Source organism: Bos taurus, chromosome 16, assembly GCF_002263795.3.
Source record: "Bos taurus isolate L1 Dominette 01449 registration number 42190680 breed Hereford chromosome 16, ARS-UCD2.0, whole genome shotgun sequence".
NCBI lineage: Eukaryota > Metazoa > Chordata > Mammalia > Artiodactyla > Bovidae > Bos > Bos taurus.
In genome coordinates, this window is record NC_037343.1 from 47,281,584 (window position 1) to 47,301,313 (window position 19,730).

General features: G+C 53.9%; 1 protein-coding gene across 11 annotated transcripts in view; it reads right to left on the minus strand.

Annotated features, from left to right (window-relative positions):
• Positions 1-19,730, minus strand: part of KCNAB2 (potassium voltage-gated channel subfamily A regulatory beta subunit 2) — a 95,993-nt gene that overhangs the window by 52,434 nt on the left and 23,829 nt on the right. For 5 of the 11 annotated variants that reach the window (XM_005217112.5, XM_059875493.1, XM_059875495.1 and 2 more), the window contains 2 exons: positions 6,209-6,337; positions 4,899-4,940 (listed from right to left, as the gene is read on the minus strand). In XM_005217112.5, the coding sequence (XP_005217169.1) occupies positions 4,899-4,940; positions 6,209-6,285 (119 nt within the window). In that variant the 5' untranslated portion in view covers positions 6,286-6,337. 11 annotated transcript variants of the gene reach the window in all.

Genomic DNA, 19,730 nt, shown 5'->3' on the forward strand with positions numbered 1-19,730 from the left:
GAGGCAGTGAGTCCATTAGTCCTATTAGGGCGTCTGCATCTCAGTGAGAGAGGCTGAATTATTCACGAGCGCATCTCTTCCCCTAAAAGCCCGGGAAGTGCGGTTCCGTAGTGCAGCCTGGCAAGGCAGCCTCCTGCGTCCCGGCTGGGAGGGGGGACCGGCTGGGGTCCTGCAGTTCCCTTGGGCGCATGCCCCCCTGCCTGGAGAGACTGGACCCTGGGAGGAAGCGCAGGCTGGGCTTTCTGGTCTTTGAGGAAGGGATCCAGGCTGGTTGGCTTTCTTCCCACCATGTTCTTAACTTTCTGCAAGCTGGGAAGCCCAGGGGCCTATAGCATAAGACCACCACCCACAGAGAATGGGTGGGGGCCTGGAGAGACATTCCTTCAGCACATACAGATAGACGCCCTGCCTCCCTCTGCTGGGACGCACCCCAGATTGTATGTCCTATGCTGTCAGGACCTATATATGGACAGAAGGTTTCTGCAGTTCACCGTGAAGACACCACACGGAGACCCTTCCTCACTGTCCTGAGCTGGGGTTTGGAAGACGCTTTGCGGCTGAGCCTGGGGGTGATCTATGCTGAGTCCCTGTTCTGGACTCATGGCCACAGGGGCCCTTCATGTCATCCTGGGACCCCTGCCCCCCAAAGACTCAGTGTGACACTATCTTCCAGCTGAGAAATTGTGCCAGTGGCATGGGATTCTGGACAGAGGCTGAGCTGATTACCTCGTGACACATCTGCTAAGGGGGGTGGCTCCAAGGAGTGGGGGGATCATAGCCCCAGATCTGGAGTGCAAAGAAATGTGAGGCTGGGGGACAGCATGGAAGTGGAGGTGACTGGTAGTGGGGGATGACCTGGAAAGGCCTTCACGATGGACCTGGGATGGTTCCTTCTCTTTTTTCTTTAGATTTTTGTTTGTTTTGGTCGTACCATGCAGCTTACGGGATCTTAGTTCCCTGACCAGGGACTGAACCCATACTCCCTGTAGTGGAAGCGCAGAGTCCTAACCACTGGACTACCAGGGAAGCCCCTGGGATGGTTCTTAAAGGCCGAAGCCCACAGTCAGTTCCATGGCCTCTGTGTCACATGTCATCCCCAGGCTGGAAGTGGCCATTGTGGCCTCGCTACTGGGTGGTGCTCATTAGCCTGACCTGCTTGGAATGAGGCCCGTCTCCTTCCCCTGGGCACCATTTCCCTCTCATCACATTGTCCTTCTCCACATCTGCCCCTTGGACACCAAGCCCTGGGGACTTGGCTCCTCTTAACCTCCACCCCGTCCTCCCATGGCCCCAGTGGTTCAGCCCTCCTTCACCTCTCCTGGATCCCACATCTAGCCTTCCCATTCCCCTCATCTCATTCCCTGCTCCTAGGCTTCCTTCCTGCAGCAGAGCCCTGCCCCCTGCCCTGCTCTAACACCATCGATGTCTTCCCAGTGCCCACCAAAGGTAGGCTCCTCTGCTTGGCATTCTTGGCCCTCCATCCTCAGATCCCCATCGGCCTCCCTAGCCTGGCCTCTGGTCACTCTCTTTCCTGTCCTGTACCTGAAGGCCTAGATGATGTGACTGCCACTTCCTATTCTCCGGGCACCTCTCTGAGCTGTGCTCAGACTGTCCCCTCTACTGGAATGCTCTTCCTGGTGTATGTGTTGAATTCTGTCCAGCCTGAATAAGGTCCAGCTCACAGGCTCTATGATGCCTTCCCCGACTCTCAGCCAGCTGACCACTCCCTCGTTGAACCTCCAACAGCTCTCTGGACTCTCCCAAGACCCGTTTGCCTCCTAGATGCTATTAGAGTGATTTAGGTTTGGGGTAGATTGTGGTCAGCATCAGTCCTTCTAATGAATATTCAGGGATGATTTTCTTTAGGATTGACTGGTTTGATCTCCTTGCAGTGCCACAATATCATAAAAAGGGCAGCAGAGGATGAGAGGGCTTCCCTGGTAGCTCAGCTGGCAAAGAATCCGCCTGCAGTGCAGGAGACCCCGGTTTGATTCCTGGATCAGGAAGATCCCCTGCAGAATGGATAGGCTACCCACTCCAGTATTCTTGGGCTCCCCTGGTGGCTCAGATGGTAAATAATCAACCTGTAATGCGGGAGACTGGGGTTCAATCCCTGAGTCCGGAAGATCCTCTGGAGGAGGGCATGGCAACCCACTCCAGTATTCTTGCCTGGAGAATCCCCATAGACAGAGGACCCTGGTGGGCTACAGCCCATGGGGTCCCAAAGAGTCGGATATGACTGAGTGACTAAGCACAGCACAGCACAGAGGATGAGATGGTTAGATAGCATCTCTCAGTCAATGGACATGAGTTTGAGCAAACTCTGGCAGATAGTGGAGGACAAAGAAGCCTGGTATGCTGCAGTCCTGGGGTCTCAAAGAGTTGAACATGACTTAGCGACGGAACAACAACAGGAACAACAGGATTGCATGACTGTGGCCCACTCTTTCCCCCTTCTCTGTGTCGTGTGACTGTGATTCTCCCCTGGGCTGGGGGAGTATACTTTCCCCTTGACATTGGGCTTGGTCATGAGCTTGCTTTGACCCAAGAATGAGCAGAAGTGACTGTGCCTGTTCTAACTGTTGGCCTTCAGACTCATTTTTCCTCTGGCACTTCTGCCAGGAGAAGAGACCTGGGATGGCCCCTGGTTAGGAATAATGGAGAAAGGGTGAAACCGGCCTTCAGCCTGAAGCTCAGAGACCAATCTGGCTGAGCCCAGCCTAGATGAACTGACTTGAGTCAACCCACAGACACATAAGCCTGAGTCTTGGGGTAGTTTGTTATGCAGCCTCCTGTGTATGAGCTGACAGGTACATGGTCTTCCCTCTTTTACCTGTCTGCGAGTTGCTGGAGGACGGGGCCTTGGACACTTTGCCCTTTTGCAGGAGGGGTGCCACCCTTCTGGCTGACTTAAATAACCATCCACCAGCCGTGTCAGAGTTGGGTGATGAGGATATCCCACTGGGAGTGGCACCCAGTATGCTGAATGATCCCACCCCATTAAGGTCATCACCAGAGGCCCCGCAAGAGATGCCTGAGTGTCTGTGTGAAGTAACCACACTGGAGCCTCAAAGGGCAGGATGGCCAGAGCCTGTGGCGTTGAATGTGGAGCCGAGAGGCTGAGCAGGGAGTGGGGTGGGGGGTGTCTTCAGATCCAGGGATTCAGTTCCCCCACAGAGCCCCTCCTTGGGGCAAGAAGGCCTCACAGGGATCAGATGCTCACCCAGAGGGGTCCCCAGAGGGTGGACAAAAGGGTGGATCCGGGGGGTTCTGGGGTTAGCAAGGGGATGGGGACCCTTTCATTTCCACTCGACTTACTGGGAACTTCCTATGGGCCCTTTCAGCTACTGGCCTGGCCTGCTCTCATCTCACCTTACTCCTTTCCTTCCGGGAGTGAGGCAGGCCTCAGCATCTGAGGATGCTGTTTAAGTGCATGTCTGGTTTCACTGGTTGAATCCTTCTGGACAGATGGCACACATTCATTCTGGCATATTACGTGATACATCCATGCACACACACACATACCCAATATATACACACACACACGCATACCCACATACCCACACACATAACACATATACACACATACAAACACATACATACAACACACATACACATACATGTGTATATGATGATAAACACTTGTATCCAGTAAGAGCATTTGCAAACCTAATAAGTTCAGCTCTAACTATTTCGAGCAAGACCTATTTAGCCAAACCTCCAGCAGAATCAGATTTGGACCTCTCTTCAGACCTCTCTGTAAGGGGGGAAGACCTCATGGGAGGCACCGAAGCAGTGGTAAAATGAGCTTGAGAACCCAGACCCACAGTCGTGTTCAGACACAGGACCAAGACTGCATGAAGGAAGAATCACACGGAAGTCTGGCGCCAACCCCTACACCCACTGCCTGAGCGAGGCCCCTGGCGCATTGGCAATAAGATGCCATGGCTCTGTCACTGCTGGGGTGCACCCACTGCCTGAGCAGACCCCTGGCGCATCAGCAATAAGAGGCCACAGCTCTGTCACCGCTGGGGTGCACATGCCAGGGAGCAGGCTCTGGACAGAGACCTCTCAGGCTTGGAGGCCACAATGCACCACAGACAGAGCCCTGCCCGCTGAGTGTCCAGTCCTAAAGCTGGCGGCGCTGCCCTGTGAGTTCCATAAGCCTGACATGTTCCCCATGGAGGAAAATGTCGAAGTAAATTCCCAGAGTTAGAGATTTTCAAGAGCGTGTGTGTTTGTGGTGCATGCCCTACCCTAGAGGTCAGGAAGAGGCTGCCCAGAGGGAGGAAGGGACCCGTCCCGGAGGATTCTGCTGATGGGATGTGCCTCAGGATGGACTGCAAGCCTGTCCGTCTGCTGACAGCCTCTCCCTCTGGGGACACAGGTGTGCTGATTTCCAACAGGGAAATAATCAGAAAGAAGTCAACGCATCCATCCCCACTCTGACCCAGGTCCCGTCGGAGCCACACTCCCCAGGGAGCTCCGTAGGCTGCAAATCAGCTCAGATCCAAGGACAAGGGGAGAATGAGGGACTGGGGGCATGTCTTTCACTTTGACCACCCAAGAGCACAAAGCTGGGATCACAGGAAAGGACTCAATCTACTGCCGGAGGAGCGAGTAGAGTAGCGAGTAGCGAGTAGAGAGAGCGATCTCTCTCTTAAGAGAGATCTGGCGAGTGCCCAGCTCAAATCAAAGCAAGTTCCAGATGACGAGCCCGACTGCACGGTTTCATCATGATGCCGTCGCAACACCGAGAGAGGACCAGAGCCTGAATCTCACGGGGAGGATTTTTCACGTGCGGAGAAATCACCAGCGCCCCCGGCCCGGATGGCGGGGTCCTCCCACCCGCTCCCGTGCTTGCTGCCGGTTTTAGGGAAAACGGAGAAGCTCGTTACCTGTAAAACTGGAGCTGTCTTTTGGGGCTCCCATACCGAGTACTGCGGACAGCAATGGAGGAGAGAGAAGGAGACAGGGAGAGAAGAGAGAGAAGCCACAGTTGTCATCAGCCACGCACAGGGAGGTGCCAGCCCGGGAAGCATCACCGACGCCCCGCAACCCCGGCCCCGCCCCCTTCTGCTTGGGTACCGAGCGCTCGGCCGCAGCGCCACCCAGTGGCACAGGGAGGCAGAGGCCCGTTTATTTGGACACGGGGGTCTCTGCCTGGTCTGGTTCTCACGCCAGGCGGGGAGGTGAAGCCTAGAGGTTAGCCTCTGGGGGAGTCTTTTTTTGGGTTTTCACGAATCATAACAACGATTGAAAACATTCAAACCAGGAAATGCCCACACCCACCTGCTGGCAAGTATGCACGAGACTATGGGGTTCTTTTTAGGATCTCGACGAAGGAGGGATGCCACTGTTCCCCATGGTTTTTGTAGACACTCACTCTAGCTCAGGCCCTGACAGTGACCTGAAGATCCAGCGGTTTGAAGGACTGATGAGCCCCCAGGGTTCCACTCGCACCCCAGTCTTCTGTGATAGCAATACCATCAAGGTCTGTGCTCTGACCACAGAGCCAGCTGTTCCACCCCACACCTTCCCCACAGCCTCCCTGTGGTTCAGCCTGGGCTATTTTCCAAATGGAAAGACCCAGAGCTGGATCTGGAAGTGGGCTTTCCAGGAGAAGTTCTCATGGGCCCATTAAGCACCTGGCCGCCCCCACTGTCCACAGGCTCCACACTGGTTATAAGGCTTTGAGCCTCATTCAGGGTGTCGGGGAAGCTGGTGGGACCACAGGAGCCATGACATGTAAAAGAGAAACAGAATCCAGGAAGGGCCTCTGTTACCTCCCATGGAATATTTCAGAAGAGTCAGAGACAAGGCAGGAGTCTAATCCTGGCTCTATCCCACCTGGTCAAACCTCTCATTTTTTTCTTTCCCATTTTGGTCTTAAAGGCTTCCCTGGTGGCTCAGATGGTAAAGAATCTGCTTACAATGCAGGAGACCTGGGTTTGATCCCTGGGTCTGGAGGAGGAATGGCCACCTACTCCAGTATTTTTACCTGGAAAATCCCATGGACGGAGCAGCCTGGTGGGCTATAGTCCATGGGGTACCATGGAGAAACGGCTGGCTTGCATGCAACTTACAGCCCTGTGCACTCACTTAGTCCCTTCCCTCTAGGTCACGGGGAGGTGGCTGGCTTGGGGACCCCTCCTCAGAGGCAGGACTGATCCTGGGAGGGGCTTGGGGGATGGTGCAGGGGCGTCACCTGTAGATCATGCCGGGGGAGCCCGTCTGCCGCAGGGAGAGCCGAGCTGGGGAGCCCGTGGTTGATTCCGGATACATGGAGCCGGCCTCACTTGTCCTGATGCACTTCCTTCTTCACGGAGGTGAGGTTCTGAAGGGAGAGCAGAGAAAGAGGGGAGCTGGTTAAAAAAGACCAGTCAGGTACAGTCAAGATGCTCTGTGATCCTGAAGCCTGGTTCCTTGGGCATCTGTATGTCCTTTGTCAGATAGACAGGGCTTCTCTGTTGGCTCAGCAGTAAAGAATCCACCTGCCAATGCAGGAGACACAAGTTTGATCCCTGGGCTGGGAAGATCCCCTGGAGAAGAGAATGGCTACCCACTTCAGTATTCGTGCCTGGAGGTTTCCATGCACCGAGGAGCCTGGCGGGCTACAGCCTTTGGGGTTGCAAAGAGTCAGACATGATTGAGCACACATGTACGCATCAGACAGACAGACAAACCCACGGGGGCTCAGATGAGCCTGAGATCCGGTTCAGTGCCGGTGAAGATTCCACTCCATCCCTCCACGCTCCCACCCCACCCCTCCCTGACTGCTTTCCTGAAGTTCTAGGAGCACTTCTCCATTGCCCAAACTCTGTAGAGATGGGGGGACCAGAGCCAATCTGTGGACTTGGGGTCTGGGCTGTCTTCCTCAGGCCAGGAAGTAACACTGCGGTCACCCAGGATCATATTGGATAATTCACTTTCCCTGGGGCTTCCCAGGTGGCACTACTGGTAAAGAATTTGCCTGCCAATGCAGGAGATGCAAGAGATTGGAGTTTGATCCCTGGGTAGGGAAGATCCCCTAGAGGAGGAAATGGTTACCCACTCCAATATTCTTGCCTGGGAAATCCCATGGACAGAGGAGTCTGGCAGGTTACAGTCCATGGGGTCACAGAGTCAGACATGACTGAATCGACTTAGCTTGCATGGCATGCATGCACTTTCCCTGACCCCAGTCCACTGAGGGGGGAGGGCCGCAGATCATTCTACTCTGCTCAGTCCTTCCAGTGGTTTCCCCTTCTATACAGAGTGAAAGCCTCGGTCTCAACAGTGGCCTCCGCCTGAGCCATGACCTCTCTGACATCCCACCCCACCTCCTGCCTCTTTGCTCATTGCCACAGATATATGGGCTCCATAGGGTCCTGTGAACCCCACAGACACTTCAACCTCAGGGTGTCCACACCTGCTTTCCTTCTGCCTAAGCTCTCTGACCCCAGACCCACCTAAGGGACCCTGACCTTCACCTCCTGATACAGAGGTCACATTGTCATGGAGTCATCTCTGGATGTGTGTGCATGCGTACTCAGTTGCTCAGTATTGTCCCAACCCTTTGCAACCCCATGGACTGTATGTAGCCCACCAGGCTCCTCTGTCCATGGGATTTTCTAGGCAAGAATACTGGAATGGGTTGCCATTTCCTTCTCCAGGGGATCTTCCCAACCCAGGGATTGAACCTGCATTTGTGGAGTCTCCTGCATTGGCAAGTAGATTCTTTACCACTGAGCCACCTGGGAAGCACCTTCTCTGGACACTATCTTAATCCTTGCGTGGCACCTGTCACTTTCTAGCGCATCTTATATTTCACTTGCTATCTCATTTATGACCCCAATATGTCAGCTCCATGGATGCAGGGAATTTTGTCTGCTGGGTTCACAGCTGTGCTTGGCACACGTCGGGTAGGGCGAGGGCTAGGGACTGGGGCCTGAGGAGCAGGCGACAGGGCAGTCTTCTCTGGGGTTGCAATGCCCACTCTGTCCAGTAGGGGTGCTCACGGCAGCTACAGGTGGCAGTGGTCACTTAGGGAGGCGCCCTACTTCTTACCCCTAGCCCGGACTCTGGAAGGTCAGGTCCCTCAGGGTCAGAAGCGAGCTTCTCAGCTCACAGCCGGGCCCTGGCCATGCTCTGATGCCCACTTATGAGGAAAAGAATCACAAGCCACGATCCGTGCTTGTCTCATTCCTCCTGGGGAGGTCAGCACCTTGGCCGCTCCAGAGGGGGAAAAGGATTGGTGAAGTTTCCCCAAGACCCCTGCTTAGCATAGTTCAGGGGCACAGCCAACGTGCCCAGAGCCCACCTCCTTGCTCTGCAGCTGCCACTATCCAATCAGGAGCCACTGCATCTGCCAGGCAGCCAATCCCCGAGAACTTGACGTCCTAGTGGGGATGCTGTGACTCCCAGGCTGTGCTGGGCTCCAGCACCTCTGAGACAGGCAGGCAGGCATGCCCCCCACTCCCTGGGATTATTCAGGAACCATGTGACCACACACCAGGCTCAAGAGGGACGGGAGGGGCAGCTGAGAGGGTGTGGCTTGGGGTCCAGGCTGTGAGTCTGAAGGCTGGGTTCCTCCCGTCTCCTGCACGTCGACCGGATCTACGTGTGACCTTGAACAAACTACCTGATTTACACCTGGAGACACAGCATGGAGTGCTCACAAAGGCCTGTTCATACTTTCTCATGGGAGCAAAGAGAAGACATGCTCTGAGCCCAAGAGGAGAGATGCTGAGTCAGTCCCAGCTCTTACCCTTTGCAGGCTGAGCTGAGTGACGACAGGGAACCTAGAGGGTCAGGAGACTCCAAGTGTGGACAGTCTTCTCTACAACTTATTATTTTGAAAACTTTCAAACATCAGACAAATTGTAAAAGCTCAGAACAGCAGCAAACACCTATTGCCCTTCATCCTACTTCCCCATGGTCCACATCTGCTCCGTTTGCCCACACTGCCTCCCCTACCCCTTCCTCCTCCCGCTTCCTTATGTCTTCTCCCCCCTCTTCACACACAGTTTTTTCCTGAACCATCTGATAGTTGTGATCTCATGCACGTCAACCCTCAGCACTGCAGCAAGCATCTTCTGAGAATAAGAATTCTGTCTTACATAACCCAATACCAGGATCATGACTAAGGCAATTAACTCAGTACCACCCCATATAGGTGGCTCAGTGGAAAAGAATCTGTCTGTCAATGCAGGAGACATGGGTTCAATCCTTGGGTTGGGAAGATCCCCTGGAGAAGGAAAGGACAACCCACTTCAGTATTCTTGCCTGGAAAAATCCCATGGACAGTGGAGCCTGGTGGGCTTCAATCCATGGGGTTGCAAAGAGTAGGACATGACTTAGCAACAACAACAATTTGATATGTAGCCTATATTAAAATGTTCCTCATTCTTCAAAAAAGAAGAAAAATCTCATATAAACAACAATCTCATATAAACAACCTAATTTACCACATAATAAAAGAATTAGAAAAAGAACAAACAAAATCTGAAGTCAGCAGAAGGAAGTAATAAAGATCAAAGGAGAAATAAATAAAATGGAGATTAAAAATTTCCCAATGATTCCAAAATATATTCTGTAGCTTAAAAAATTTCAGAATCCACTCAAGGTTCATAGATGGCCTCAGTTATTTCTCTCCTGATCCAGCACCACCCCCACTCCCACCATCATCGCTGTTTTCATTTTTGCTTTTCATGGTATTGAGGTTTTTGCAAAGCTCAGGCCGTGAGTCCTGCAGTTGGCCCCATGGTTTGCATTTGTGACTGCAGCCTGATGATTAGATCTGGCTAAACTTTTGGCGAGGTGTGTCTTTCTGGCGAATCTAAACAGGACTCACACGTGTGTTTGCCCATGATGGGCAAGCCAGGTTCTGTCACTTGGTTAAGACAGCTTCTACCCGGCGCGGTGCACTCCTTCCTTCATAATTACCCGGTAACCACAAGGAGGCCTCTCTGAGGCTGCGTGAGGATCCACTTCCCCTGCAACCTCTCACTGTAAGTGTTTTCCCCTTCAGTTTTCCCAGAAAGGCCGCTATGCATCCGGTTAAGGCTCCCAGCATAGATGACATGAGGGCTGGAGGCCGAATTTAAATGGGAAGAAAACACAAACACAGACTCCTGCAGGTCTCAGGCTGTCATCAAAGCTGCAACCCCAGGCAGGCCCTAATGGTCAGACTCTTTCAGGGACTTGACTGAGGGCCCCAGAGCGGCGGGATTGGCCCTGAGACTTGGGCTGACAGTCTTCTGGGCAAGTGGACCCATGACATGATTTTAAACATGGACACGCGCACTGACACCCACAGAGGGAAAGCCCCAGAATAAACTGGATGAACTGGGCAAAAAGTCCAGGGTCACAGCAGACCACGGTGAGGCACCCTCAACTAGGACACACGAACTCTCTCTTCAAGCCTCAGTTTTCTCATCTGCAAAATGGGTGGCTGGCCTATAAAACCCTCAGTTTCTCTGGTGCAGCTCAGAATAAATGACTATATTATTCTGGGGGCTGATATCCCTGAGGGTGTCCAATTCAGAGCTGGAAGTGGCTCCTTCTCTCTCCCTCTTTCTCTGATCCTTCACCCCCAGCATTAAAGATGGAATCTGACTTCTCAGACTTGATAAGAGCTACTTGCACGAGAGGGAAGAATTCAGTGCATCCATGTGAGAGAAGAAAAAGAATTCACAGTAAAGCCAAGAAACCATAAAGTTCAGACCAAGCCAGTGAGTCGAGAGATGCTTTCTGATTGAGTCTGATTGGCGGACCACCTGCTCTGGTTTCTCAGATGTTCTGGTTGATGAGCTGGCATCTGATTTGCATAGAAGGAGGGAATGAGGGTCTAGGAGACTGAGTCATCAGTCTCCATGGCTCACTCCTCCCATAAACAGGTCTTTTGGTGAGTGACTCTGCCACTTCCCCCAAACATGCATGCGTGCTTGTGTGTGCTTGCACACACACAAACACACACACAGACACACACACAGACACACACAGACACACACACACACACACACACACACACACATGCTCAGGCCAGTGGAGAATGAGCAGAATGACGAGGTGTCATCTCTAGCCTCAGCCATAGGAGACTTGCATTGGAGTCTCTGCAATTGTCATGGACGAACCTGCCCGAGACAACTCCCACCACCTCTGGCCCAAAGAGGCCAGGCTCCCATGCAAGAGCCACCTGACCTTAACTGGGCATCGCCAGCTGCCCTGTGATGTGGAGCTGGCAGCACCAGGAACGCACTGGCCTGCCACGAGGACTGTTATCCAGATGGTGAATGGACCTTTAACTTTAGCACTGCTGGCAGCATGTTCTGCTGTGCTTTCATATTCAGGGTCATTCTTGTTGCACTAAATTATAACGCCAGTGGGTGACCGGGAGCTACTTCTAGTCACTGGAAAAGGAGGTCAGGCTGTCTCTCTACTGTAGACTCTGGAGCCCAAAACTTGGGTGACGAGAACCTTCATGAAGTGAGATTTCTTGATGTGAAGTTAGCCCTTTGAGCTTTGGAGAGGGTGCATGCATGCTAAGTCACTTCAGTCATGTCTGACTCTTTGTGATCCCATGGACAGTAGCCTGCCAGGCTCCTCTGTCCATGGGATTCTCCAGGCAAGAATACTGGAATGGGTTGGGATGCCCTCCTCCAGGGGATCTTCCTGACCCGGGGACTGAACCCACGTCTCTTATGTCTCCTGCATTGACAGGTGTGTTCTTTACCACTAGCGCCACCTGGGAAGCCCTTCTGGAGAGGGTAACTGTTTCTAAATCGAAATCTTGCTGGAGGGATTTAGTGGTGGTTTAGTGGGTAAGACTGTGCTCCCAATGCAGGGGGTCTGGGTTCCGTCCCTGGTCAGGGAACTAGATTCCACACGCTGTAACTAAGATCTGGTGCAGTCAAATAAGTAAATAAATAAAAATCAGTATTAAGAAAGAAAGAATCCTGCAGGAGCCTATTCACGTTTCCACCTTCTTTTAGGGCTGGGTGGGTGACCCGGCTCCACTCTGAGTGACCATTCCAGGTGTTGGGGAGGGAGTCGAGGCCCAGTTGGGGTTCAAATCTGCCCCTCGGTTTGAGCTGTAACTGCCCTTTATTGGTATCTGGCCTTGGGCAAATCTCTCAACCTTCCCAAGCGTCAGTTTCTCCATCTGTGAGATGGGATGGTAAGAGGAGTCGGAGAGGAGCTGATGCGTTAGCAGGTGGGGTGAGCAGTCAGGGCCTCGGGGGCTGGGATCTGCCTGTGCCCAGCCTGGCTGAGGGAAAGTGCTGCCCACGCCCGGAAGTCTGAGATCACAGCTCCTTCCCGAACATTTGCACTCTGAGCCAACGGCAGGTGATGTGGTTCTTCCACAGGTATGTCCATCCTAGCAGCAGCCTGCTCCCGGGCAGCGGTCCTGCCTTCCAGAAAAATCACTTTTCAGGGTCCTCAGACTCACTACAACTCTTTTCCTTTGCTGCCTCTTTCCCTTGCTCTCAGAAGTCTTCTCATCTTTTTCACTTTTCCAGAAAAAGTCTCATTGCTTATGGAAGAGACCATGCGCAGCTGTGACTCAGTGCCATGGTGGGGGGCCAGCTGGGGCTGCACCCTCATTCTGGACCACCCTGGAAGCTCAGAGGGTCCAGAAGGCTGGGCCCTAGTTCACTGAGGTCTTAAGAATGATAACACGGTATCAGTTATCTATTGCCACATGACAAGGATTAGTGGCTTACAACAACAAACGTTTCTCACATAGCTTTGGAATCAGGAGTCCGGGACTGACTTGACTGGGTGGTTATGGCTCAGGGTTTTTCCTGAGGCTGCGGGCAGGATGTCAGCTGGGGCCACAGTCTCATCTGAAGGCTCCTCCTCTTTTTTCTTGCCTCACCATGGGATCTTAATTCCCTGGTCTGGGACTGGACCCTGGCCCTTGGCAGTGAGAGGTCAGAGTCCTAACCACTGGACTGCTGGGGAATTCCCTTGAAGGCTCCTCTTCTTAGATGTCTCCTGGATGAGGCCGTGCACAGGATGAGTCCTGTACTCCCTGGATCTCTCAGGTAAAAGCAGTTGGCTTCCCCCAGGGCAAGGGATGGAGAGAGAGACGCTGCTGTGTCTTACCTGACTGAGACTCAAGAGATGTGTCTATGGGTCATAAAGTGAAAGAAAGTGAAAGTGAAGTTGCTCAGTCGTGTCCGACTCTTTGCAACCCCATGGACTGTAGCCCACCAGGCTCCTCCGTCCATGGGATTCTCCAGGCAAGAATACTGGAGTGGGTTGCCATTTCCTTCTCCAGGGAATCTTCCCAGCCCAGGGATCGAACCCAGGTCTCCCGATTGCAGGCAGACGCTTTAACCTCTGAGCCACCAGGGAAGCCAACCCAAATATGACAGAGGGTGTGAGGACCAGAAGGTGGGGCCCCTTGAGGCCATCTTGGTGGTTCACCATGGAGACACCAGTAATGGACTCTTCCTTGCCCTTACTCAGTCCTCATTTTCCGTGCCTTTCCATATGTTCATAGGGTTCCTGCAGCAAAATACTGGAGTGGTTTGCCATTCCCTCCTCCAGTGGTCCACGTTTTGTTGGAATTCCTCACTATGACCTGTCTGTCTTGGGTGGCACAACAAGACTCATAGCTTCATTGAGTTATGCAAGTCCCTTCGCCACAACAAGGCTGTGATCCCAAGGCTCAAGAAGGCTGAGTGCCAAAGAATTGATGCTTTCAAATTGTGGTGCTGGAGAAGACTCTTGAGAGACCCTTGGACAGCAAAGAGATCAAACCAGTCAATCCTAAAGGAAATAAACCCAAATATTCTTTGGAAAAAGTGATGCTGAAGCTGAAGCTCCAGTACTCTGACCACCTGATATGAAGACCCGACTCACTGGAAAAGACCCTGATGCTGGGAAAGATTGAGGGCAGGAAGAGAAGAGAGTGACAGAGGATGAGATGGTTGGATGGCATCACTGACTCAATGGACATGAATCTGAGCAAACTCTGGGATATGGTGAAGGGCAGAGGAGCCTAGTATGCTGCAGTCCATAGGGCTGCAGAATCCAACACGACTGAGTGACTGAACAACAGCAACATTTCCCCTGAGACCACAGGGATGTTGGCTCCAACAGGGCAGGGGGCGTCACTTCCTGTGCTCACTGATTGTCCCAGCAGCATCAGGTACACGGAAGATGCTCTGTGAGTACTGACTGGGGGACCAGGGAGAAGCTCATGGTGCCTGGGTGTGATGGGCATGTGACAGGCGTTGGGTGATCTCCCTGGAAGCTCAGGCCTCAGGGTTAGAACTCAAGTTCCTGCTTCTCAAACTGATGTCATTTTGCATGCTGCTTCTCGAACCCTGGAAATCCTTCTACCAAAGCCCCGAGGTATCGCTCTGACTGTGACACAGCACAAAACCACTGTCTTTTACAGGCCCAGAGCCTGCGGGAGCCACGATGGCCACAGGGCGCCTCGAGAAGAGACAGGAAGAGGTGTAACTGCTTGAAACCACACAGATCCGGAAGGGCGCTTGTGTAACTCCCCTTCCTCTCTCTCCCAGAAGCTAGGAGCCCCAAGATGGGAGACAACTCCTCCCCTACAAGCAAGATGGGCAGCAAAGGGCGAGAGCTACCGAATGTGTGTGCACTTGAGGTGTCCACTGAGCTCAGGGAGTCATTGTGGGGACAAGCAGAGGGGCCTGCTTGCCAGAAGGGGCTGGAGGTTAACAACACCACTACCAAACAGCACCATCCAGATCTTGCTGAGTCAGATGGAGTTCATGGGAAGAATGGTGCAATCTTTATTAGGGGGTGGGGGTCACAGCCAGGATGCCCTGCTGTTTGCCAATGAGAACCTCAGTCTCTCCTCTCAGCTCCAGAGGCCTGAGCCGGGGGGATGGGTGGCACGGTGATCCCTCCAACCCAACACTTCATAGCATGGACCACGTGTGGTCAGACAACAGTGGAGAAATCTGGACCCGTCATGGAGCCCAGGGGTAAGACTGCCTGATAGCATCTGTTCACATGTCTGATCAGTGCCCCATTAAGAATTCCTTATCAAGATCACAGACTAAAAGTTTCCATTTTTTCAGAGCAACCTTCAGATGCCTGTTCCCTGATTACAAATGGGTCAGTCAGCATAGAGCCAGGGCTGGACTGTTTCAGGGAGAGTTCCTGCTCATATATAATTAGTGCCATGATAAAAAAGATTACAGTCCCCAAACCCACCTCTCCCAAAGCAACGATGAAAGGCCTTTCGCCTAGTGCAGACCACCCAGGTCCACACCCACTGCTTATGCACCTGCTGGCTGGGTGCTTTCCACCTGAGGTGAAGCCTCACTGTGGCTCCTGGGTATGTCCCAGCTGGACATAGTGATGGCAGGTTGGGGGTCAGCAGCCAAAGGCCCCCAGTCTTGGGGACACCCTGGGAGGGGATGGAGGCTTGGCTCACGGGGTGGGGGGCTCATCTCTCGGCCATGGCTCCCCCAGCACCATCCAGATCCTGGTGACCACAGGTGGAAGGGTGTGGTCATTTGATCCTGGGAAGAGGGGCCTTGGTACTCTACAGACCATGTGAGCTGCAGCGGGTCAGGGCAAGATGCAGGAAACAAAACCCCACACATGCTCTGGAATCTCCATAACCTTGCCTGAGTGCCCAGGCCAAGGCATTCCCACGGTCATTCATTCAGCAACTATCAGAGCCTTCCTGTCCAGCCCAGAAAGCTCAGGGTCTCCTTCCCACCCGCTGCCCTGGCCTCCCACAGTGACCACAGCCTGCATCGATATCCTGCTGGGGCCGAGTGGAGAGAAGAGCGAGGTGGGGGAGGGAGGTACTGAGAGGCTGAACTTTTCCGGGCCCGGAGGAGGCCCCTTAGGCTCCAGGGAGCTTGCCTTGTGCCTCCTCCACGTGGTGACCACGGGTGCTCTGCCAGGACAGACCTGAAGGGCGAGGAAGGAATCCAAGGGATCCTCCTGCCACCCACTCTTGCCCTGAACTCTGCCCTCCAGGAGAGGGGAGGGATGGGGCCCCTTTGATCATTTTTAAGGCAGGACCCCTGCTCCTTCTGACTGTGAAACTACTCTCTACTCAGAGATGGGAACCCAGGTCTGGGGTTGTGGTCAAGGGGGTTTCTGGAGACAGCAGACTGGCAGGCTCCTCTCCAGGAGCTGCTGGGGCCACTCGGCAGCTGCCCCCTCACCCCCCAGGCCCCACAGAGGAGGCCCCGCTGCGCCCTTGATCTCTGGCAGCTCCTTGACGGGGTGATGAAAGCAGAAGCCAGCCACCCGGGAGGTAGAGCTGTGTCAGACACCTCCCCTGGGTGCCACATGCCGCGCCCCACCAGCCCGCCCGCCGCCCAGCAGTCACTGGGTCAGAGGAGGCTTGCCAGTCTCTCCGGGGTGGGTAGGGGGGGACACCTGCAGCTGCTGTGACAGCTGGTCACGTGGGCTCCGCCTGAGTCTAGCAGGGAGTCCACAGGGGCAGCTCCCACCCCGGCTGTAGCCAGTCCTGTGGGGGTGCAGGGCCCAGGGCGCTGCTGGGCCGAGGAACCCTGGAAGTCAAGGGAGCACCCCAACCCTGCAGAGGGAGGTGGGGTGTTGTCCCCTCAAGCACAGAACCCATCCTGGGAAGCAGAGTCCCCAAAATGCCCCGAGTACCTGCTCTCGGGTCAAAGTGGCCGGAGACAAGAACATCTTGGTGTGTACGACGTGGAAGGTGAACACGGCGGGACCACGGGCCAACCAGGAAGCTGGTGGCGTGAGCGACAATGCGGAGGATGCTTGGCGAGACAGGGTGTGGCTTCTAGTCCCAGGCGTGTCCTGAGGAGGGCCCCAGACAACCCGGGGGGCCCCTCTCTGCCAGGGGTTGGGGACAGATATACAGCCAGGCAGCCACCAAGCTAGCTCTGGGGCTGTTAAAGAGAGTTCCTGCTTATTGGTGCCAGCTTTGTGCCAGGGCTGGGCTACACACCTTCTACCCTCGTCTCTTCATTTGATTGTCCCCATAGCCCTGGGTGGGGGGGTTACTGCTTCATGGATGATGACCCTGAGGGTCAGAGGTCAGGCCTATGGCCAGGATTCGAACCCAGGACTGGGCTGATTCCAGAGCTGCGCTCTGAGTCAGGCACTGCTAGGACGCCCTCCCGGGGGGACAGGGAATCTGGGCAGGAATCTGCCTCTCACTCACATCCCAGTCCTGGTCCCAGCACTGTGCCAGGACACAGCAGGTGCCTGCAGGTGATGTGGGGGTGGGGCAGCCTGGGAGGACAGGTGAGGGGGATGCCCCTTCCTGGGGGGGCAGGGAGGGGAGAGCCAGAGGGAGGGTGTGGATGGAATGTTCCATCTGTGCTGCGCTGCATCTGCAGCCCCAGACATGGCCTATCACCCGCCCAAGCACGGATTCTCTCCCCCGCCCCCCAAGTGGGCCCCCCTCTGCCCCAGGGGTGGGCACGGGGCTCTGAGGCTGCTGAGGGAGTTGGCTGCTACAGTCCCGGCAGGATTAAGACACAGAAGGGGTGATGGAAAACAAAGGGGAAAGAGAAGGGAGAAGTAAACAGCCTGGGGGGGGGGTATTGTGGGGAGAACAGGAGGGAGAGGAGTGGGGAGGGAGAGCAAAGAGAAAAAAAGAGAAGCCCTGGGGAGGGGTCAGGGAGGAGAGCCCCCTGGCTGAGTATCCCCATCACACACAGCCCTTGCTGCTTTAACTCTCAAAGGTGGGGGTGCCTTTACAGTCAGGACTCTAGGCCCTAGAATATTAAATGTTACTCAAGGCCACCATAGCCTGCCAGGCTCCTCTGTCCTTGGGATTCTCCAGGCAAGAATACTGGAGTGGGTAGCTACTCCCTTCTCCAGGGGATCTTCCCGACCCAGGGATCAGACCGAAGTCTCCCGCATTGCAGGTGGATTCTTTACCGTCTGAGCCACCAGGGAAACCACAGTGAGTCAGGCCTCAAACCACAGCTTCTTTTGTGGCCCCTAAGACTAAATAGTTTTTCTTCAAGCATCTGCCAATGCTTCTTCAAGAGATTCCTTTGGAAGTGGGAGGGCAGGCGACCGCTAAACACTGGGCTTAAAGTTCAGGATACTTCATTTAGTCTCCAGGGCTTCTCTGTGGACCCGTTTGAGCCATAGATTTGAGCTGGATCAATAAACATGACAGAGTTGCTGAGTGGCCCACTGGCCACCCACGGGCCTCACTTCCTGAGTCATCTTCCAGCTGGTGAGGCTGGGACACAGTCTATCAGCAGAATCCTGGTTGGGGGGTGGGGTTCAAGGAAATGTTGCTTTTTTTGTGGAAAGGGAATCTTCTGGAATTTTTCTTCCTCATGAGGAGGCTGCCTCCTGAATTCTGCCTCTGTTTTTTTTTTTTCTTTTTGGCCGTGCCTTGTGGCATGTAGGATCTTAGTTCCCTGAGCAGGGATCTAGCCTGTGCCCCCTGCGTCAGGAGCACATGGAGTCTTATCCATGGACCACAGGGAAATCCTCTGCCTCCATTTTCAGCACAAGGAGTGATTCAGGGTGCTCGGCGTCTCAGGCTGGGGCAGGGGGCAGGAGGTGGCCTGCATGGGGTAACCTGCAGCAAGTCATCTTGTTCTGTGCCCCCAATCTGACCACAGACCAAGATGGAGTGCCAGGCAGGTCTTGAGAGTGTCTCAAGTATGCTCTTGTTAAGGGCAGACCTCACAGGGGTTCCAGCTGTGTTCACAACTTAAGGAGCAAGCGCTGAATAGATCCGCTTCATGGTAAGTCACGTTTCTTTGGGTCAGGATCCTGGGAGGCAGGCACATCCCCCAAGTGTAGTGGGAGAACTGGGTTCACAGGTCCTGTTTGCTCCCAAGGTTGAGAAGGACAGAGTCAGTCCAGGGCTCTGGAGACACACACGTTCCTCTGCAAAGCCCCCATGTTGCTGAGCCACACATACCTCCACCTGTGGGGAACTCTAAGCAGATTAGTTCTCTGGGGACAACAGAAATGATGAAAAAGGTCCTTTTTTTTTTTTTTAAATGAGGAGTTGAAATCTGCATCCTTGTAACTTCCACCCACGGGGTCCACTTCCGCTCTCCAGCCTCTGAGCTAAGAATAGTTCTCACGTGTTTTAAGTGGTTGGAAGAAAAACAAGAGGAGAATATTTCATGGGACATGAACATTATATAAAATTCAAATCTCAGTGTCCATGAATAAACTTTCATTGGTGCAGAGCCATGCACATTCAGCTGCCATAACAAATGCCACATGTGGTGGTGGGGGGCTGTCAACGGCAGACATTTTTTCCTCCAAGTTCTGGAGCCTGGAAGTCCCAGTTCCAGGTGTGGGCATATTCAGTGTTTGCTGAGGACTCTCCTCCGACCTTGAGGATGGCCGCCTTCTCCCTGTGTCCTCAGAGGCCGAGAACAAGCTTGCTGTGGTCTTTTCTTCTTATAAAGGCACTGAACATGGGACCCCACCCTGACCTCATCTAAACCCAGTGTCAGTTGTTATGTCCAATTCTGTGACCCCATGGACTGTAGCCTGCCAGGCTCCTCTGTCCATGGAATACTGGAATGGGTAGCCATGCCCTTCTCCAGGGGATCTTCCCAACCCAGGGATTGAAGTCAGGTCTCCTGTGTTGCTGGTAGATTCTTTACTGATTGAGCCACCTCCCAAAGATCACAACGCCAAAGAGTATCCCATTGGGAATTAGGGCTTTAACATCCCCAGGTGGGGCTAGTGATAAAGAATCCACTGCCAATGCAGGAGACACAGGTACAATCACTGGGGTTGGAAAGAACTCC